The 22,600-nt window shown below is 47.1% G+C and overlaps 1 protein-coding gene across 6 annotated transcripts in view; it reads right to left on the bottom strand.

Moving 5' to 3' along the window:
• Window positions 1-22,600, bottom strand: part of cracdl (CRACD like) — a 196,454-nt gene that overhangs the window by 63,512 nt on the left and 110,342 nt on the right. For 5 of the 6 annotated variants that reach the window (XM_033023218.1, XM_033023219.1, XM_033023221.1 and 2 more), the window contains one exon: window positions 8,497-8,665. In XM_033023218.1, the coding sequence (XP_032879109.1) occupies window positions 8,497-8,665 (169 nt within the window). Of the gene's footprint in view, window positions 1-8,496; window positions 8,666-22,600 lie in introns of those variants that run through there. The other variant, XM_033023223.1, reaches the window with a different exon arrangement.

Genomic DNA, 22,600 nt, shown 5'->3' with positions numbered 1-22,600 from the left:
CAGTTCATTGGCTATATTTAAGAGGGAGTTAGATGTGGCCCTTGTGGCTAAGGGGATCAGAGGGTATGGAGAGAAGGCAGGTACGGGATACTGAGTTGGATGATCAACCATGATCATATTGAATGGCGGTGCAGGCTCGAAGGGCCGAATGGCCTACTCCTGCACCTAATTTCTATGTTTCTATGTTTCTATATCTCTCTATATCATCATCTATATCTTTTGATTCCCTATTCCCCGACTCTCAGTCTAAAGAAGGGTCTCAACCCGAAAATAAATCAACTATTCCCTTTCTCTGGAGATGCTGTCTGACCCGCTGAGTTACTCCAGCTTTCCGTGTCTATCTTCGGTTTAAACCAGCATCTGTAGTTCCTTCCTACACATGAACTTATCATTATCCCCTGACATTTGAGGAGATCAATTTATGCTCATCCATTCGTGTTGCACTAAGTACATTAAAGGTTATAGTCATAGGGTTTTGAACTAACCCAGAGAAAAGACCTGGGCTTTGACTAGAAAATCATAGGAGTTTAACAGTACAGCAGGTTCTTCCATTATGCCACTGGAAGCCAAAGAAGAGCTACTTGGGTTAATTTAGCCTAAAGCACATGATCATCCTGTGCTTTTTAAATTGCTTTAGGTTTCCTTTTCCTCCAACCTTTCATGCAGTGGCTCAGTTTAGTTTAGTTTATTGTCATGTGTATCGAGGAACAGTGAAAAGCTTTTGTTGCGTGCTAACCAGTCAGCAGAAAGACAATACATGATTACAATCGAGCCATTTACAGTGTATCGATACATGGTAAGGGAATGTGCACAAAAATGCTGGAGAAACTCAGCGGGTGCAGCAGCATTTATGGAGCGAAGGAAATAGGCAACGTTTCGGGCCGAAACGTTGCCTATTTCCTTCGCTCCATAGATGATGCTACACCCGCTGAGTTTCTCCAGCATTTTTGTGCACCTTCGATTTTCCAGCATCTGCAGTTCCTTCTTAAACACATGGTAAGGGAATAACGTTTTGCGCAAGGTAAAGCCAGCAAAGTCCGATCGAGGATAGTCCGAAGGTCAACAAAGAGGTCGATAGCAGTTCAGCACTGCTCTCTGGTTGTGGTAGGATGATTCAGTTGCCCGGTAACAGCTGGGAACCATTGTCAATAAATTTTCAACTCTTATTCTAATACCTTTATATCAGTTTGTTTAAGAAGGAACTGCAGATGCTGGAAAATCGAAGGTAGACAAAAATGCTGGAGAAACTCAGTGGGTGAGGCAGCATCTATGGAGCGAAGGAAATAGGCAACGTTTCGGGCCGAAACGTTGCCTATTTCCTTCGCTCCATAGATGCTGCCTCACCCGCTGAGTTTCTCCAGCATTTTTGTCTACCTTTAAATCAGTGTTCTCTTCTTATTGACCTCTCCAATGTATAATCGTCAAATGTTTAGGATTGTGTTTCAAAGGAAACAATCCCAGCCAAGCCAAGCTCTCTTTATAACTAATTTTCTCCAAGATTTTCTTGAAATACCTAGTAGTCTTAAATTATATTTTACGATCAACATTCCTCATTGCAGCAAATCTGAGCAAAAGTGCAAAGAATCATTTAAATCACATTAGCTTTGTTGGAGTCATTTTCATGAACATGTAAGATAGAAACAAACCAGTCAATTTTAAAAGACAAGTTTTATTACTGCACCATTATCATGTTCAACTCGATAACTGACCATTGACTGAGTGCTTTTTGATGCAATTTGTGTGGGAATTGATGGCACACTATTTAACAAGCCATTTGTAAAATAAAGTGTAATGTTAGAAAAATAATACTGGTAATGGTTTTGAAAGCAAGAAGTCCAAAATAATCACAAACTCCCAAACCACATTTTTTTTTTTTTAATTAAAAAAAAATATATATTTCCATACCTTATTGTCTCTAGCTTTTCTATTCTATGAAATGAAAGATAGACACAACTAATTTGGGAGTCAGTAGGAAGAATTTACTGCAACCTTCAATCTACATCTATCGCAGTCGCTGCCTCAAAAAGGCTGGCAGCATCATCAAGGACCCACACCATCCTGGCCACTCACTCATCTCCCCGCCACCTTCAGGTAGAAGGTACGGGAGCCTGAAGACTGCAATGTCCAGGTTCAGGAATAGCTACTTCCCCACAGCCATCAGGCTATTAAACTCAACTCAAACAAAACTCTGAACATTAATAGCCCGTTATCTGTTTATTTGCACCTTATCTGTTTATTTATTGATGTGTGTATATATTTATATAATGGTATAAGGACGGCCACACTGATCTGTTCTGTATTCATGCCTACTATGTTCTGTTGTGCTGAAGCAAAGCAAGAATCTCATTGTCCTATCTGGGATACATGACAATAAACTCTCTTGAATTGACATTTTACTCCATCTACACTACATGTATCATCCGGAGAGCTGCCAATATAATCAAAAACCTTTCCCACCCAGGTCATTCATTCTTCTCCCTGTTCCAATCGGAGAGAAGATACAGAAGCTTGGAAGTGCACATCACCAGACTCAGGAACTGCTACTTCCCGTGTAAATGGTCCTTCCATAAGCTGGGGCACAGACCGATTCTCCTCTCCCTCATTGCGGACAATGGACTTTGTTTCTGTAACTCTATAATGCTGAGAACTATATTCTGCACTCTGTATCTTTCCCTTCGCTGTAGATTATGTACTTGAGTTTGGCATTATTATATTTATGTATAGTATATTATGTATATCTATATAACAAAGCTTTTCACTGTAGATGACAATAAAAACACTTAATCCTAAATCTGAAAAAAGAAAACTTTGCACAGAATTCACTTAAAGTCTAGGGATAGCAGGAATTATAGTTGCTGGTTTACAAAAAAAGACACAAAGTACTGGAGTAACTCAGTGGGTGAGGCAGTATCTCTGGAGAACATGGATAGGTGATATTTAAGAAGGAACTGCAGATGCTGGAAAATCGAAGGTAGACGAAAATGCTGGAGAAACTCAGCGGGTGAGGCAGCATCTATGGAGCGAAGGAAATAGGCAACGTTTCGGGTCGAGACCCTTCTTCAGACTGATATGAGGGTGGGGGGGGGGGGGGCGGGAAGAAGAAAGGAAGAGACGGAGACAGTGGGCTGAGGGAGAGCTGGGAAGGGGAGGAGAAAGCAGGGACCACCTGAAATTAGCGAAGTCAATGTTCATACCGCTGGGGTGTAAACTGCCCATGCAAAATATGAGGTGCTGCTCCTCCAATTTACGGTGGGCCTCACTCTAGCCATGGAGGAGGCCCAGGACAGAAAGGTCGGATTCGGAGTGGGAGGGGTAGTTGAAATGCTAAGCCACCGGGAGATCAGGTTGGTTATTGTGAACCGAGCGGAGGTGTTGGGCGAAACGATCGCCAAGCCTGCGCTTGGTCTCACCGATATAAAGCAGCTGACACCTAGAGCAGCGGATGCAATAGATGAGGTTGCAGGTGAACCTCTGCCGCACCTGGAATACTACTTGGGTCCTTGAATGGAGTCAAGGGGGCAGGGAATGATGTTTCGGGTTAGGACCTTTCTCACTCTGAAAAGTTACCAAAACTAATTTATAAATGGAACAGTTGTCGTGTTATTTTATCAAACATTTAAATAAATTATTAACATATCAGGTACTATCGCAATGTTTAGCAGCTACTATCGCAACTTTTAAGAAAAGTTTAGACAGGTACATGGATGGGATAGGCTAAGAAGGGTAAGGGCCAAATGCAGGCAGGTGTAAGTAGTGTAGGTGGGACATGTTGGTCGGTGTGGGCATGTTGGGCAGAAGGGCCTGTTTTCACGCTGTATCACTCTATGACTAAGATGATGCCCAACTCAGGCGACTATGCATGTACTAGTCACAGAAGCGGATCTGCAATCACACATTATAATCGCTCCACACTTTTAAATCTCTACTCTTACGGCAACATTTACTATCATATATCTATCTGTACACTGTGAATGGCTCGACAGTAATCATGTATTGATTGGTTAGCATGCAAGAAAAGTTTTTCCACTGTACCTCGGTACACGTGACAATAAACAAAACTGAGAAACTGACTCTATATCTTGTCAACACAAAAGAAATTCAATGGCATGATAACATCAAAATGCCAACAAGTGCATCAACAACACATTTTCATTTTTTCTTTTTTTTTCCCATAGTCCAAACTCTAATCACTGAGTATAGTCTGTCAGGTAGCGGGGTCTGACAACTTGTCGACCTGACCTGGTGACCGTGTCTTGGTTCTCTGCTGGGCCATCTGGCGGTATGGCCGCCTCAGTCACTGTTGGTGTGGGTGTGTTTTGTGTTGGTGTGAGCGTGGTGAGATTGTGTCTGAGGTGGCGACGATTTCGTCTCAGAACACCTCCCGACTCTAACTCCACCTCATACGATCTATGGCTCACCTGTTGGACCACTCTCGCTGGTCTCCAGCCCTTGTGTGTGTCACAGGGCTGTACTCTCACACTGTCCTCTCTTTTCAGAGTGTCCATGTCTTTTGCTGTGCGGTTGTAGTACTTTTCCTGTCTCTGTCTGTTGTATTTCAGTCCCTGTTCGTCGTGTGTCACCTCTGGCTTCAGCAGAGTGTCCTTTGTGGGAAGCAGGGCCCTGGTCCTCCTGCTTAGGAGTCTCTGTGCCGGGCTTGTGTTGAGGCCCTGGCTCGGTGTGTTGCGATGATTCAGCATTGCCAAGTACGGATCCTGTCTCGCTGCTGCAGCCTTCAGCATCAGGCGCTTGGCTGTCTTTACCGCTGACTCCGCCTTCCCATTACTCTGCGGGTATCCCGGCGACGATGTCCTGTGTTCAAAGCCCCTCTTCTGGCTGAAGTGCTGAAACTCTTGTGCTGCATACTGGGGTCCGTTATCCGAGATAACAATGTCAGGAATCCCCCGTCGGGCAAAGTGGGCCTTGAATTTTTTGATCACTGTGTTGCTCTTAGTGTCAGGTAGATAATCGACCTCCCAAAAGTTTGAATAATAATCTACTGTTATCAGATAGTCTTTATTGTGAAAGGAGAAAAGGTCCGTTCCTACCTTGGCCCAGGGTCTGCTGGCCATGTCATGTGGATGTAGTGTCTCTCTTTGTTGCTTTGGGTCCACTGACCTACATATGTCACATTTGGCGATGAAGGTCTTGATCTCCTCGTTCATTCCAAGCCAGTATACACACTCCATCGCTCGCCTCAGACATCCTTCTACTCCCAGGTGAGAGGAGTGGATCCTGTGAGTGATGTCCACCCTGAGTGCGTCAGGTATCACGGCTCTGTCTCCTCGGAACACTATGCCGTCCTGGAAACTCAGTTCATCTTGGAAAGTGTGGTAGTGCCTGATGTCACTTGGTAAGTCCTTTTTTCTCTTGGGCCACCCTGCCAGTATTCTGTTTGCCACACTCTGTAACTTTGTGTCATCTTGTGTTGCAGCCCTGATGGCACTCAGCCTCTCTGCTGAAATGGGTAGGTAGCTGACCATGTTCACAGTCTCTATATCTGTCTCACTCTCTCCCTTAGTGCTCTCTGGTAAGTATGCTCTACTCAGCGTGTCTGCAAGTAGCATGTCCCTGCCTGGAACATAGGTCACACTGATATCATACTGCTGCAGCCTGAGTAGCATTCTCTGCAGTCCCTTAGGTGCACTAAGTAATGGCTTTCTGGGTATATTTTCTAGAGGCTTGTGGTCGCTTTGTACTGTGACCTCTCTACCATAAGTATACTGATGGAACTTTTCCATCCCAAACACTATGGCTAAGCATTCTTTCTCTATTTGGGCATAGCCCCTTTCAGTTGGTGTGAGTGCCCTACTACCAAATGCTACCGGTTTACCTTTCTGTGTCAGGGCGGCCCCCAGTCCCGTGTCAGATGCATCACACTGAAGTGTCAACTCCTTTTCCTTGTTGTAGTACTGTAGAACTGGTGCTTTAGCGATTTTGTCTTTCAGTCTTTGAAACGCCCCTTCTTGGATGTCCGTCCATTCCCACATGTTCTCCTTGCGCGTGAGTTGTCTCAGAATCTCAGTCATCTGAAAGGTGGTCATAGAACTTAGACAGATAGTTGACCATCCCAACTAATCTCTGTACCCCTTTCACGTCCGTTGGCCTTGGCATCTCTCTGATTGCCCGTACTTTCTCCGGGTCAACCCTCAGTCCCTCGGCCGTGAGCAGATGACCTATGTAGGGTGCCTCTTTTTGTCTGAGCTTGAATTTGTCCGCGTTCAGCTTGATGTTGCGCTCTCTGCACCTGGTTAGAAAGCGTCTGACTTTCTCGTCGTGGTCCTTTCCTGCCTCCTCTTGTGTTGCTCCTTCCCCCGTGATTAACACATCATCTGCTATGACGCAGACTCCTGGGAGGCCCTCCAGGGCCTGCATGAGCTCTCTTTGGAACACTTCAGGTGCTGGGCTTATTCCCATCGGCATCCTTAGCCAACGGAAGCGACCAAATGGGGTGGCGAATGTGGTAAGGAAGCTCGACTCTTCCTCTAGTTTGACGTGCCAGAAGCCTTGCTTCACGTCGCAGACTGTGAATACTTTTGCCTTTGACATCTCAGGCAGGATGTCATCTATAGTTGGGAGTGGATGGTGACTTCTTTTTAGTGCCCGATTCAGAGGTTTTGGGTCTATACAGATCCTCAGCTTCCCATTAGGTTTTCTCACTGCGACCATGTTACTGATCCAGTCAGTGCTGCGTTCCACTGGTGTGATTATCCCTCTTCTCTCTAGGTCTTTGAGTTCCTCTTGTAGAGGTGTCATCATAGCTACAGGCACTCTGCGCTTTGGCAGTTTCACTGGCGGTACCCTGTCATCTATCTCTATTCTATATTCACCCTCCATGCAGCCATCTCCGGTGAACACATCCTCAAACTCCTCATTTATTTTGTCCATGGTCACGTGTTTGCCACTTTCTCCCTTTGTCACTGGGCTCGGCTCTTTCTTCACTATGTTGTCTATAGCCAGAATATTCTCGTACTGTACTTTTATCAACTTCATTGCCTCGCTGGCTTTTCTGCCCAGTAAAGGGATTCTGCTACTCTGGTCAACCACTTGAAACTCTAGTCGGTACAGCTTGTTGTTTCTGGGGTTTCTGACCTTAACCTTACATGTACCCAGAGGAGTCAACTTGGTCTTGTTATACATCACTAGCACCTTCTCAGTGTGCTCTAACTGTGTGTCTGGGTTTAGTAGATCGATGGGGATGATATTACAGGTGGCCCCACCGTCTATCTGGAAGTCAACTAACTTTTCCCCTATCTTCATTCCTGCAAAGAGCTGCTGGCCCTGACTGTGGCTGTTTTTAACCTGGTTTACAGTTTCATCCTCTCTATTTGCTTCAGTTATACAGTTGACATCCTCATAAGAGTCACTGTCACTAGTCTGCTCTGTAACTGCATGCACTTTCTTAGTTTTCCTACTGCTCTCTTGTCTCGATCTGCACTGAGCTGCAAAATGATTTTCCTTTCCACACTTCTTACACTTTTTTCCAAAAGCTGGGCATTTTTTCTTATTCCTCTCGTGTGTTCTACCACAAAACGTGCACAGTATCTCATTGTCTTTTTGTCTCTCTTCTGCCTGTTTCAGTGCATGTACCTCCTCCACTGTCTGTCCTTGCAGTGTTCTGCTATTCTCCCTTGACAGCTCTGTAGCTCTACAAATGTGCAGGCATGTCTCAAGAGTCAGCTTCTCTTTCCTGAGTAATCTCTCCCTCAGTGCTGAGCTATTTGTACCACACACAAGTCGATCTCTAATCAATGAATCTCTAATGTCCCCAAAATTGCTACTACTAGCAAGTATCTTCAAGTCTGTTACATAGCTGTCGACGTTTTCATCCAATCCTTGGTTCCTCATGAAGAATCGGTACCTATCCACAGTCTCGTTCACCTTTGGGTTGCAGTACTCGTCAAACTGTATGATGATTGAACTCACTGTGGTCCTCGCTGAAGGGCTGGCACTCGACAAAGTTGCCCAAAGTTCTCTGCCTTTTTCTCTGATGAGATAGTTGAATAGCTTGACTTTTGTGGTCTCTTCGGCGTCTGGCATGATAAGGTCTATGTACAGTGTGAACTCCTCCTTCCAACTTTTCCATGACTTCGCCAAGTTGTTGGAGTCCAAAACCAAAGTTCCAGGGGGTTTTAGCCCTTCCATCGCTGTCAGCTAGCTGTTGTCTTTTTTTTTCTTTGCCGGCTTCTGTAAGGCTAACGTTAGCCTGCTGCTAGCTAGCTAAACTTTCACTTGTCTAGTTAACCGCTGCCACCATGTTTCATTATGTTCTGGCTCTTTCTGGACTATACATAATGGACGATTAAAGCAGTCTTGCTTACTAGATCTTTATTGTCTTTGTGCAGTCATCCTCCATGCTGTGTCACGAGCCCGATGTCACCTCTAAAACAGTCCCCCATACAACAGTACTTAAATAAACAATCCTATTGTTACAATGATAACATCAAAATGATTTATAGTGAGAAAAAATTCAGAAGGGTCTCCCTTGAGGAGTCATACCTTTGCTCATCGTCGGAGCCAAGATCTGGAGTGCGGGCTTCTGGGCCGGTGACGTCACTCGTTGACTGGCTTTGTTTCATGTTGCTCTTTGTTGACGGAGTTATCAACTCCTTTTTTTTCTTTTTGACAAACAGCTTCTTGAGTGATTTGAACTTTAGCCTCTTCTTTCCTAAAAAAGTTGCGAAACAGTCTCAGAAGGAGGACGTTTACAACAATAAAAGATGACAACAGAAGCACGCATCACACCAGCCAGTATCTGAAAGGGAAAAGACCCTTTAAAACTCTTTAAAATGTGCTAAAGATCAATATTGCACCAGCCTTGCCGATTACTTCTTGTCCCTCGGACAGTATTTGAGGCCAAATATGGCCTGAAATCATATAAATAGTGAAAGGCTTGGATCCAGTGGACGTGGACAGGATGTTTCCACTTGTGGGAGAGTCTAGGACTAGAGGTCATAGCCTCAGAATTAAAGGACATTCTTTTAGGAAGGAGATGAGGAGAAATGTCTTTAGTCAGAGGGTGGTGAATCTGTGGAATTCTTTGTCACAGAAGGCTGTGGAGGCCAGTGGAGGTCAGTGGATATTTTCAAGGCAGAGATTGATAGATTCTTGATTAGTACAGGTGTCAGAGGTTATGGGGAGAAGGCAGAAGAATGGGGTTAGGAGGGAGGGCTAGATCAGCCATGATTGGCCATGAGGGCCAGATCAGCCAGTGAAATCCAGGTTAGCCGGGAAGTGGTGTTGGGTAAATTGAATGGATTAAAGGCCGATAAATCCCCAGGGCCAGATAGGCTGCATCCCAGAGTACTTAAGGAAGTAGCCACAGATATAGTGGATGCATTAGTGATAATTTTTCAAAACTCTTTAGACTCTGGAGTAGTTCCTGAGGACTGGAGGGTAACTAATGTAACCCCACTTTTTAAAAAGGGAGGGAGAGAGAAAACGAGGAATTACAGACCAGTTAGTCTAACATCGGTGGTGGGGAAAATTCTGGAGTCAGTTATTAAAGATGGGATAGCAGCACATTTGGAAAGTGATGAATTCATAAGTCAGCATGGATTTATGAAAGGTAAATCATGTCAGCATGGATTTATGAAAGGTAAATCATGTCTGACGAATCTTATAGAATTTTTCGAGGATGTAACTAGTAGAGTGGATAAGGGAGAACCAGTGGATGTGTTATATCTGGACTTTCAGAAGGCTTTCGACAAGGTCCCACATAAGAGATTAGTATACAAACTTAAAGCACACGGTATTGGGGGTTCAGTATTGATGTGGATAGAGAACTGGCTGGCAGACAGGAAGCAAAGAGTAGGAGTAAACGGGTCATTTTCAGAATGGCAGGCAGTGACTAGTGGGGTACCGCAAGGCTCAGTGCTGGGACCCCAGCTATTTACAATATATATTAATGATCTGGATGAGGGAATTGAATGCAACATCGCCAAGTTTGCGGATGACACGAAGCTAGGGGGCAGTGTTAGCTGTGAGGAGGATGCTAGGAGGCTGCAAGGTGACTTGGATAGGTTGGGTGAGTGGGCAAATGCATGGCAGATGCAGTATAATGTGGATAAATGTGAGGTTATCCACTTTGGTGGCAAAAACAGGAAAGTAGACTATTATCTGAATGGTGGCCGATTAGGAAAAGGGGAGATGCAACGAGACCTGGGTGTCATGGTACACCAGTCATTGAAAGTGGGCATGCAGGTGCAGCAGGCAGTGAAGAAAGCAAATGGTATGTTAGCATTCATAGCAAAAGGATTTGAGTACAGGTGCACAACCTTTTATCCGAAAGCCTTGGGACCAGACACTTCTCGGATTTCGGAATTTTTCGGATTTCCGAATGGATGATTTTTAGCGTAGATTAGGTAGGTAGCGCGGGCGGCTTGAAAAGTCTGGAGCGGCTGCCTCCTCCCCGGAGACCGGGGAATCATTGTAAATCATTGCTTAAATGTTAGTCAGTTAGTTTGGAGGGATTTTATGTGGTGGGGGGGGTGAAGGGGGAAACTTTCATTCTTAGTCCCCTACCTGGTCGGAGAGGCGGGGAGCGAGCAATGCCTTACCGGGTCGCCGTGCGGTAAGCTCCGGAGCGCTGTGGCCGCCGACTCCCAACATCGTGGAGCTGGGGGCTGCGGGCGTCCGGCCGCGGGCAGCGCCGGTTGTAGCTCCGACCCCGGCAACTCTACCCTTGGCTGCGCGGCGCTCCAAATCCAGCGCCGCCCGCGGCCGGACGCCCGCAGCCCCAGCTCCGCGATGTTGGGAGTCGGCGGTGTCGCAGCGCTGGGATACCAGCGGGGAGCGGGCAATGCCTTACCGGGTCGTCGTGCGGTAAGCTCCGGAGCGCTGTGGCCGCCGACACACAACATCGCGGAGCTGGGGCTGCGGGCGTCCGTCTGCGGGCCGCGCTGGATTTGGAGCGCCACGCAGCCAGCGGTAGAGTTTCCGGGGTCGGAGCTACAACCGGCGCCGCCCGCGGCCGGACGCCCTCAGCCCCAGCTCCGCGATGTTGGGAGTCGGCGGCCACAGCGCTCCGGAGCTTACTGCACGGCGACCCGGTAAGGCATTGCCCGCTTCCCGCCTCTCCGACCAGGTAGGGGACTAAGAATTAAAGTTTCCCCCTTCACCCCCCCTTCACATAAAAGCCCTCCAAACTAACTGACTAATTAAGCAATGATTTACAGATGTTTAAGTGTCTCCCCGGTCTCCGGGGAGGAGGCAGCCGCTACAGTAGTACAGACCTGGGTTGACCGTGGGTCGTTTCGGGTCAAGTTTGGCGCCAAACGCGAGCTTTGGTGTGCAGACGACATCCTGGAAAAAATGTCCGGTTTTCGGAGCTTTTCGGTTTCCGGAACTCCGGATAAAAGGTTGTGCACCTGTATAAGAGCAGGGAGGTTCTACAGCAGTTGTACAGGGTCTTGGTGAGACCACACCTGGAGTATTGCGTACAGTTTTGGTCTCCTAATCTGAGGAAAGACATTCTTGCCATAGAGGGAGTACAGAGAAGGTTCACCAGACTGATTCCTGGGATGGCAGGACTTTCATATGAAGAAAGACTGGATAGACTCGGCTTGTACACGCTAGAATTTAGAAGATTGAGGGGGGATCTTATAGAAACTTACAAAATTCTTAAGGGGTTGGACAGGCTAGATGCAGGAAGATTATTCCTGATGTTGGGGAAGTCCAGAACTAGGGGTCACAGTTTAAGGATAAGAGGGAAGTCTTTTAGGACCGAGATGAGAAAATCATTTTTTACACAGAGAGTGCTGAATCTGTGGAATTCTCTGCCACAGAAGGTAGTTGAGGCCAGTCCATTGGCTATATTTAAGAGGGAGTTAGATGTGGCCCTTGTGGGTAAAGGGATCAGGGGGTATGGAGAGAAGGCAGGAATGGGATACTGAGTTGGATGATCAACCATGATCATATCGAATGGCGGTGCAGGCTCGAAGGGCCGAATGGCCTACTCCTGCACCTATTTTCTATGTTTCTATGTTTTCTATGATTGAATGGCGGAGTAACCTTGATGGGCCAAATGGCCTAATTCTACCCCTATCTATTATGACCGTATGAACTAAATACACCAATTAAGAATACATTGAGCGGCATGTTAAAACAATCTTAAAACCATAAAAAGATGGTATCATATCTATATTACTAAATCTCTGATCTTGTCCGCTTTTGGCCCACTGTGCTGCGATTTCCGACAGAACGCCGCCACCTACGGCCGTCATTTTTGGCCACCTCGCTCAGAGCCCCCCTCCGCCTTACGGGTGCGGAGGATTTTTCCCATCGATGACAAATCAGAGCGATATTAATGTTTTTTTTTAATTCACCATTCTCTCTGTTGCCCCTGCTGGAGGGAGGGGGAGGGACTATAAAACCAGGAAGTGGTGTGCCTCACTCACTCTCTGCAAGATGGATGAAGCCAAGGGTCACGTCTCTCAGAGTTCTGAATAACACTGAACAAATGTCTACACAACTGTGAGTACCCTTAATGTGGTTTGAAAATGAAAATATGGTTTGTTTGAAGTAAAAAGGCACTGCCTGCAAATGGCTGTTTGGATGCTTTGGCTTGAAGTTGAAAGGCACTACTTACTGCAAATGGTAGCTTGGGTGCTTTGGCTTGAAGTTGAAAGGCACTACTTACTGCAAATGGTGGCTTAGGTGCTTTGGCTTGAAGTGGAAAGTCACTACTTAGTGCAAATGGTGGCTTGGGTGCTTTTCTTGAAGTTGAAAGGCACTACTTACTGCAAATGGTGGCTTGGGTGCTTTGGCTTGAGGTTGAAAGGCACTACTTACTGCAAATGGTGGCTTGGGTGCTTTGGCTTGAGGTTGAAAGGCATTACTTACTGCAAATGGTGGCTTGGGTGCTTTGCTTGAAATTGAAAGGCACTACTTACTGCAAATGGTGGCTTGGGCGCTTTGGCTTGAAGTTGAAAGGCACTACTTACTGCAAATGATGGCTTGGGTGATTTGGCTTGAAGTTGAAAGGAACTACTTACTGAAAATGGTGGCATGAAGTTGAAAGGCACTACTTACTGCAAATGGTGGCTTGGGTGCTTTGGCTTGAAGTTGAAATGCACTACATACTGCAAATGGTGGCTTGGGAGCTTTGGTTGAAGTTTAAAAAAATCACCATTCTCTCTGCTGCCCCTGCTGGAGGTAGGAGGAGGGACTATAAAACCAGGAAGTGGTGTGCCTCACTCAGTGTCTGCAAGATGGATGAAGCCAAGGATCACGTCTGAGCTCTGAATAACACTGAACCAATGTCTACACAACTGTGAGTACCCTTAATGTGGTTTGAAAATGAAAATATGGTTTGTTTGAAGTAAAAAGGCACTGCCTGCAAATTGTTGTTTTGGGTGCTTTGGCTTGAAGTTGAAAGGCTTTACTTACTGCAAATGGTGGCGGGTGCTTTGGCTTGAAGTTGAAAGTCACTACTTACTGCAAATGGTGGCATGAAGTTGAAAGGCACTGCAAATGGTGGCATGAAGTTGAAAGGCACTACTTACTGCAAATGGTGGCTTGGGTGCTTTGGCTTGAAGTTGAAAGGCACTACTTACTGCAAATGGCAGCTTGGTTTCTTTGGCTTGAAGTTAAAAGGCACTACTGCAAATGCACTTCCTGTTTGCACTTTATATTGATTTTAGATAAAACGCTGCCACTTACGGCTGTGATTTTTGGCCATCTTACTCAGTCCCCACTCCGCTGAGCAGGTGCAGAGAATTCTTCCCATCAATGAAAAATAAAAGTGTTATTAATGTTTTTAAAATGTTGAGAAACTCTCCTTTCAATCACGCCCTGAAAGCCACACCTTTTCCGGTGGGAGGGGGAGGGGTTATAAAACCCGGAAGTGTGGGTGTGGCTCAGTGTCTGCATGATGGGGGAGGGAGAGGTCATGACTCCGTCTGAGCTGTGAATCAACTGAACACACTGAATGTCTACTGAACTGTGAGTTTGGTGTTTTGTGTGGTTTTATGGTGGTTTCACCCTGCATGAAATGGTATGAAGCTGCATTTAAATTTGGTGGCCTTGGATCCAGCTTGAAGTGGTATGAAACTGCACTTGAATTCGGTGGCCTTGCACCCTGCTTGAAGTGGTTGAAAACTGCACTTGAATTCAGTGGCCTTGCACCCTGCTTGAAGTGGTTGGAAACTGCACTTGAATTCGGTGGCCTTGCACCCTGCCCATAGTGGTAAGAAACTGCACTTGAATTTGGTGGCCTTGAACCCTGCTAGAAATGGTAGGAACATGGATTTGAATTTGGTGGACTTGCACCCTGCTTGAAATGGAATTTCAAGGAATAGTCATGAGTCAACTGCCAGCCCACCAGCCGTGAGTGAGCTGCCAGCAGATCAGGCTTGAGGGACTGAGCTGCCACCTCAAGAACCCATACCAGTGCTCCAGAAAGCCCCCCCACTGGCCACCAATATTGGAATTGGTGGAGAGGTGGAATATTGCGTCGGGGGACCAGCCCTCCCGTGTGAACATGGGACCCAACGGGTCCCACTTAGTCTAGTATGAATTAAAGCTATAAGTATCAATTTTATCATTTTAATGCATTTCAAAAATCATAATTTTGTTCCTACATGAGTGTTCTTCCAAACGCTCAGAACATTATCCACCGTCAGTGAATCTGAAGCAAAGAGGTTTTAAATATGCAACCTCAATTAACACATCACCCAACATCCTTACATCTGAAGATCACAAACGTCTGACTTGTACGAGTGGAAACCTCCTTCATATAGGAGAGGCACTGTAGCAATGTCTTTGAAATACTAAGGGATTTTAAATATGTGTAGGAAGGAACTGCAGATGCTGGTTTACACTGAAGATCGACACAAAATGCTGGAGTAACTCAGCGGGACAGGCAGCATCTCTGGAGAGAGACATGGGTGGAGAAGAACGGTCTCGACCCGAAATACCACCCATTCCTTCTCTCAATAGTCAATAGTCAATTTTATTCGTTACATACAAATGTAAGTGCATTTAAATGAATTTTCCAGAGATCTCCAGAGATGCTGCCTGTCCCGCTGAGTCACTCCAGCATTTTGTGCCTATCTACGAGATTTGAATAGCTCATTGAATTAACATGGAGAAAGATCTGATGTTATTGCGCAAATAGATTTCCTAACCAGTAGGTGACTATTTCCTCTTTAAAACGGTGCATGAGCAGTATGTTGAGTACGGTAATGACGAGGGCAGCCATTGGTGAGTGCCACATGGTGGTAAGTTTGTCTAATTGATCACACAAAGCAAAGGCTCTTCCGTCGCAGTTTACAATTCCCAATGTTTATGATACAGGCTTTCAACTATTTTGTTTTTCTCCAGAATATCTCTTGTTGGGAGGAAACTCGGGGGTAGGATGCTTGTTTCAGTGTCATTGTCCAGTGAGCATGTGAGTGGTCCGTGCACCATTACAGGTGGATCACAATCAGAGCCTTTCTGTCGGTCGTGTTAACCCATTGGTTTGCCAATCCTGCCAAGAGATTTGGGGAATTTTGCAGAGATAACATTGGGCGGCGCAGAGATAGAGTTACTGCCTTACAGTACCAGAGTGCCAGGTTCGATCCTGACTATGGGTATTGTCTGCATTGTGTTTGTACATTCTCCCCGTGACCGCATGGGTTTTCCTGAGAGCTTCGGTTTCCTCCCACACTCCAAAGACGTACAGATTTATACAGTACGTTAATTGTCTTCGGTAAAAATTGTAAATAGTCCCTAGTGTGCAGGATAGTGTAAGTGTAGAGATTGGTCGCTGGTTGGTGCGGACTCAGTGGGCCGAAGGGCCTGCTTCCGCGCTGTATCTATAGAGTTTAGAAGGATGAGAGGGCATCTCATTGAAACATATAAGATTGTTAAGGGCTTGGACACACTAGAGGCAGGAAACATTCTCTGTCTAAACATCACTCAGAGAGTGGTAGCGGTGTGGAATGAGCTTCCAGTGGAAGAGGTGGCGGCAGGTTCGTTGGTATCATTTAAAAATAAATTGGATAGGCATATGGATGAGAAGGGAATGGAGGGTTATGGTATGAGTGCAGGCAGGTGGGACTAAGGGAAAAAAGTTGTTCGGCACGGACATGTAGGGCCGAGATGGCCTGTTTCCGTGCTGTAATTGTTATATGGTTATATGGTTAAACATGTTCCCGGTGTTGGGGGAGTCCAGAACCAGGGGCCACAGTTTAAGAATAAGGAGTAGGCTATTTAGAACGCAGACGAGGAAACACTTTTTCTCACAGAGAGTGGTGAGTCTGTGGAATTCTCTGCCTCAGAGGGCGGTGGAGGCAGGCTCTGTGGATGCTTTCAAGAGAGAGCTAGATAGGGCTCTTAAAAATAGTGGAGTCAGGGGATATGGGGAGAAGGCAGGAATGGGGTACTGATTAGGGGTGATCAGCCATGATCACAATGAATGGCGGTGCTGGCTCGAAGGGCCAAATGGCCTACTCCTGCACCTATTGTCTATAACTAAACTAAACTTTGGTGCTATCTCTCCATTGTTTGAGACGTTCTCTGCAAGATGCCTGTGTCTCCAAAATATATAAGAGTGCAGGTGAAGGGCGTTGGTGATATAGCTTTGATTGACCCAAGTCGGAACGATAATAAAATGGGGATGTCTATACTGTGATGTCCCCATGCGTTATGTGGGACGACAGATGGCACAATGGGATAAGTGTCCGGCTGGCAACCGGAAGGTAGCCGGTTCGAATCCCGCTTGGAGTGCATACTGTCGTTGTGTCCTTGGGCAAGACACTTCACCCACCTTTGCCTGTGTGTGAATGTGTGTGAGTGTGTGTGAGCGATTGGTGGTGGTCGGAGGGGCCGTAGGCGCAGATTGGCAGCCACGCTTCCGTCAGTCTGCCCCAGAGCAGCTGTGGCTACAGAAGTAGCTTACCACCACCGAGTGTGACTGAGGAGTGAATGAATAATGCGATGTAAAGCGCCTTGAGTATTAGAAAGGCGCTATATAAATCCCATCCATTATTATTATTGTTATTATGTACATTCACCAACACCCATTTGCCAGCAGCTGTATATATTTAGTCTGTGACACTCACCCTAAATACAGCTAGCCCCTCAGCACTTAAACCACTTTCTGTGAAATCTAAAGCGTAAACCGCCATATTCGCCAAACATACACAACATCTAAAACAGACATAAAAGTGCAGGAGTAATTCAGCAGGTCAGGCAGCATCTCTGGAGAACATCAATAGGAGATGTGTTCAAGAAGGAACTGCAGATGCTGGAAGATCGAAGGTACACAAAATGCCGGAGAAACTCAGCGGGTGCAGCTGCTGCACCCGCTGAGTTTCTCCACCAATTTTGTGTACCATCAATAGGAGATGTTCTGGATCGGAATCTTTCTTCAGACCACAGTCTGAAGAAGGGTCCAGACCCAAAACATCATTAATCCATGGTCTCCAGGGATGCTGCCTGAGTTTAGTTCATTGTTACATGTACCGAGGTTCAGTGAAAAGCTTTAGTTGCGTGCTAACCAGTCAGCGGAAAGACAATACATGATTACAATCGAGACGTCCACAGTGTACAGATACATGATAAAGGGAATAGCGTGAATAATGTTTAATGCAAGATGAAGCCAGTAAAGTCCAATCAAAGATAGCCCAAGGGTGTCTTATGAAGTCAATAGTAGTTCAGGACTACTCTCTCGTTGTGGTAGGATGGTGCCTCACCATTGATTTACTCCAGCACTTTGTTTAAGAAAGAACCGCGGATGCTGGAAAAATCGACAAAAATTCAGGAGAAACTCAGCGGGTTAGGCAGCATCTATGGAGCGAAGGAATACGTGACGTTTCTGGTCGTGACCCTTCTTCACAGTGATGTGGGGGTGGGGGCGGGAAGAAGAAAGGAAGAGGCGGAGACAGTGGGCTGTGGTAGAGCTGGGAAGGGGAAGGGAAGGAGGGAGAAATTGGAGAAGTCAATGTTCATACCGTTGGGGTGTAAACTGCCCGAGCGAAATATGAGATGCTGCTCCTCCAATTTGCGGTGGGACTCAATCTGCAGGGCTCGAAATTAACGGTTGCCCGGGTGCCAATGACCACTCAAAGTGCCGCCGGGCAACCTAAACGGCGAGTCATTTTGCCCGGCTCGGCAACTTGGTTTATACCGTAGACACAAAAAACTGGAGTAACTCCGCGGATCCGGCAGCATCTCTGGAGAAAAGGAACGTGACGTTTTGTGTCGGCGACGGTTGTGGGAAAGATGCTAAGTGTGGCGGGACAGAGGGTCCGAGCGAATGTCGGGCCCCGCACAGCCGCAGCAGCAGTGGCAACTCCATCTCCTCCTCCTCCCACACCACACCACGCCCCGCCCGGCCTGTTAGCGGCAGCTGCTGCCACTCCGCCAATGGCGCTTTCAAAACAGACCCTTGGAGGAGGCAGGTGTCGGTCAGAGGCGGATGTAGAGTAGGGGTGGGGTGATTGGAGGAGGGAGACGTGCCAGAACACTCTCGGCAGCCCTGCACCGCAGCAAGGACCGATCCCGGTCACCGGCACTGCAATCGCTGCCGAATCGCCACTGGACCATCCCCGTCCCCACCCGAGAGCCCCCCCCCCCCCGGGGGTGGCCAGAGACGTCGGGAGTCAGACGGGCGCGGTGCCCCCAGGCCCACAGCCAGCGCAGTGAAGCAGCTCTAAACCCAGCTCACTCTGCCTGTCCCGCCAGGTTAACCAACAGCCCTGTCTGGACAGACAAGTCTGTAGGCGAGACAGGCGCAGTTGAGCTGCATTTAGCGCTGGATTGAGCTGAAATTACCGTTCACAGAAGCCTCCGAAGCCTCGCGCGTGTGTGTGAGTGCGCATGCGCGCGCGGCCGCCAAGATATTCTGTCCGCGGTCCCCTCCATATTTTGGTTGCGATTTCCGTGCCTGACAGGTGTTGGCCACGGAGGGCTGGCCTTCCTTCCCACCTCCTCTGCCCCTTCGTCTCTCTCTCTCTCTCTCTCTCTCATACGCCCCCCTCCACTCCCCTTATCCTGAGACCCCTCCTCGCCATCTCGCACTGATCCCCATTCCTGTCTCTATTCAGTCCTCACTGACATCCCTTGTGCTCCCCACTGCTCCCCCCCCCCCTCCCCCCCATCTATTCAGCCTGCACTGATCTCCCTATCCACCTTGCATTGATTCTCCTGCCACTCCCCATCAATCCTACACTGGTCCCCCAATTCATCCTGTACTGACCCCCCTTCCCATCCATCCTACACTGCTCACCCCTTCATCCTGCACTGCTCCCCCCACCCATCCTGCACTGGTCCCCCCACCCATCCTGCACAAATCCCCCCCCATTCAACCCCACTGACATCCCCCGCGCCCCCCTCTCATAATTTTACCAATTCCAACCAACACTCACTAAATCCCCTGCCTCAATCCATCCAATCCACACCGATTGCCTTCTCAAGCCCCCCCCCACCACTACCATCTATGTATCCTGTACTGATTCATACACCTCCCCTCCCCCCCCCCCCTTCCTGACCCTATTGTGCTGGAAATGTCTTCAGAGCGAACATTGACTATGTTTGATAACGGAATGCAATCAAATATGTTTTAATTCCCAATGTTATTATTTGTTTTAATCCATAAAGATGGATTAATTAAATTTTGAACACGTGAAACATTAAAACCGCAGTGTTCGATTGTCACTGACACGTTATTACAGAATTCATTTTAATGGCAAATCAATGCTGTTAATATGGAGTATCAGTACTGTAGTTTACTGCAGTCTGAAGAAGGGTTTCGGCCCGAAACGTTGCCTATTTCCTTCGCTCCATAGATGCTGCTGCACCCGCTGAGTTTCTCCAGCTTTTTTGTGCACATTCACAACTATACGTTGGATTTTTCCAGGTTTTACTTCTACAGTCAGTCATATACATCACAAATTTGGTCAGGAGATATTTCAGTTGAAATTTTAACGTTAATTCTGAAGTGGGAATGATGGAAAAAGCGTTTATCAACAATTTCTTTTTTTAAATGGTGCTTACAAACTGGGTATCTTCATTGCCACATGCATCTAATCTGAATGTCTGGTAATGTGGCATCTTGACACCTTTAAATATATTATCAAACATTTGCTGCAATTATGTCCGTTGGCCATCTCTTGTTAGTTAGTGTAATGTTTAACCTGTCAAATGGGTATAGTCAGTTTTAACAGCTATTATCATAAAATGCCTTTAGAAAATTCCTTGCAACCTGTATATTTTGTTGTGGATAAATTATGTTGGAAGCGAGAGTGTTTCTGTACCAATAGCAATAACGACCCATTCTATGGCCATGTCATGATAATTTTCGGTCCTTCACAGAAAACATGCTTGCATCAATCTGTAGTGTGCATGGTTAAGCATATATGTTATCAAGGTCCAGGATTTATTGACACAGGTTGATCATACGCTGAATAATCCAACCATATTTGGAAGTGGAAAGAAATAATAAAAATTGCATTAATTGCAATGTGTAAAAAGAGTTGAGATACTGTATTATAATTTTGCTGCATGTCATTATGGTATATATCATGTCTTGATTGGTGAATATGTTAGTTTGTGACTTTATTTGAAGCAGAAATAATATGTGAATGCTTCATTGAACATAATTCCGACTGGTAACTACGCACTTCATCCGAGCACGCGTCATGCAAGCCATCTTAAATGACCACCTAAACTGTCATTTGGCAACCTAAAAAGGTGCCAAGGTTGCCCGGCTGGCAACAGGGAAAAAAAGTTAAGCGAGAGCCCTGCTCTGGCCATGGAGGAGGCCCAGGACAGAAAGGTCAGATATGAAATGGGAGGGGGAGTTGAAGTGCTGAGCCACCGGGAGATCAGGTTGGTTAATGCCGACTGTGCGGAGGTGTTGGGCGAAGCGATCACCAAGCCTGCGCTTGGTCTCACCGATGTAGAGCAGTTGACACCTAGAGCAGTGGATGCAATAGATGAGGTTGGAGGAGGTGCAGGTGAACCTCTGCCTCACCTGGAAAGACTGCTTGGGTCCTTGGATGGAGTCGATGGGGGAGGTAAAGCGACAAGTGTAGCATTTCCTGCAGTTGCAAGGAAAAAGTACCAGGGGAGGGGGTGGTTTGGGTGGGAAGGGACGAATTGACCAGGGAGTTACGGAGGGAGCGGTGTCTGCGGAAAGCCGAAAGCCGAGGAGATGGGAAGATGTGGCCAGCGGTGGGATCCCGTTGGAGGTGGCGAAAATGTCGGAGGATTATCTGTTGTATGTGACGGCTGGTAGGGTGGAAGGTGAGGACAAGGGGGACTTTGTCCTTGTTACGAGTGGGGGGATGGGGAGTGAGGGCGGAGCTACGGGATATAGTGGTGATCCTGGTGAGAGCCTCATCTATAGGCGTAGAGGGAAACCCCCGTTCCCTAAAGAATGAGGACATCTCCGATGCCCTGGTTTGGAACACCTCATCCTGGGTGAAGATGTGGTGTAGATGGAGGAATTGTGAGTAGGGGATAGAGTCCTTACAGAAAAGCAGGGTGGGAAGAAGTGTAGTCCAGATAGCCATGGGAGTCAGTGGGTTTGTATTAGATGTCAGTCAGTAGTCTGTTACCTGGGATGGAGAGAGTGAGGTCTAGAAACGGTAGGGAAATGTCAGGAATGGTCCAGGAGAATTTGAGTGACGGATGGAAGTTAGTGGTGAAATGGATGAAGTCAGTGAGTTCTGCATGGGTGCAGGAGCTAGCACCAATGCAGACATCAATGTATCGGAGGTAGAGTTCGGGGTTAGGGCCACGGTACGCCTCGAATTAGGCTTGTATTCACTGGAGTTTAGAAGGATGAGGGGGTATCTTATAGAAACATATAAAATTATAAAAGGACTGGACAAGCTAGATGCAGGAAAATTTTTCCCAATGTTTGGCGAGTCCAGAACCAGGGGCCACAGTCTTAGAATAAAGGGGAGGTCATTTAAGACTGAGGTGGCAGACGGGCAGGACTTCAGGTCAGAATGAAGTGCAGGGGACTTCGGCCCCCTCTCCCAACTATCCTACTGGCTAATGTACAGTCCCTTGAAAACAAAGTGGAGGACTTAAGGGCAAGACTGCTTTATCAAAGGGAGCTGAGGGAATGCTCTGTGTTCTGTTTCACAGAGACATGGCTCACCCCCAGCTCCCCAGACTCAGCGGTCCAGCCTGAAGGGTTCTCCATCCACCGCATGGACCGTACCCTGGCATCTGGGAAAGGGAGAGGAGGTGGCGTCTGCCTCATGGTCAACTCTGCGTGGTGTTCAGACGTGGCAGTCCTGTCCAACTCCTGCTCTCCACACCTCGAACATCTGGCGGTGAAGTGCCGTCCCTTCTACCTCCCGAGAGAATTCACCTCCGTTATCCTGACCGCGGTCTACATCCCACCCCAGGCAGACGTCCGTCTGGCACTGGAGGAGCTGCACGCCGTGGTCAACAAACACCAGACGTCTTACCCCGAGGCATTTACCACCATTGCTGGGGACTTCAATAAGGCGAACCTCAAGAAATCACTCCCCAACTTCCACCAACATGTCTCCTGCTGCACCAGAGGACCTAACACCCTCGACCACTGCTACACCACCATCAAGAATGCCTATCGTTCTATCCCTCGCCCTCACTTCGGTAAGTCCGACCATACCGC

This window comes from Amblyraja radiata, chromosome 6 (assembly GCF_010909765.2).
Source record: "Amblyraja radiata isolate CabotCenter1 chromosome 6, sAmbRad1.1.pri, whole genome shotgun sequence".
NCBI classification, from domain to species: domain Eukaryota; kingdom Metazoa; phylum Chordata; class Chondrichthyes; order Rajiformes; family Rajidae; genus Amblyraja; species Amblyraja radiata.
Note: the sequence above shows the minus strand (reverse complement) of the source record. Positions and strands in the feature narration are given on the sequence as shown.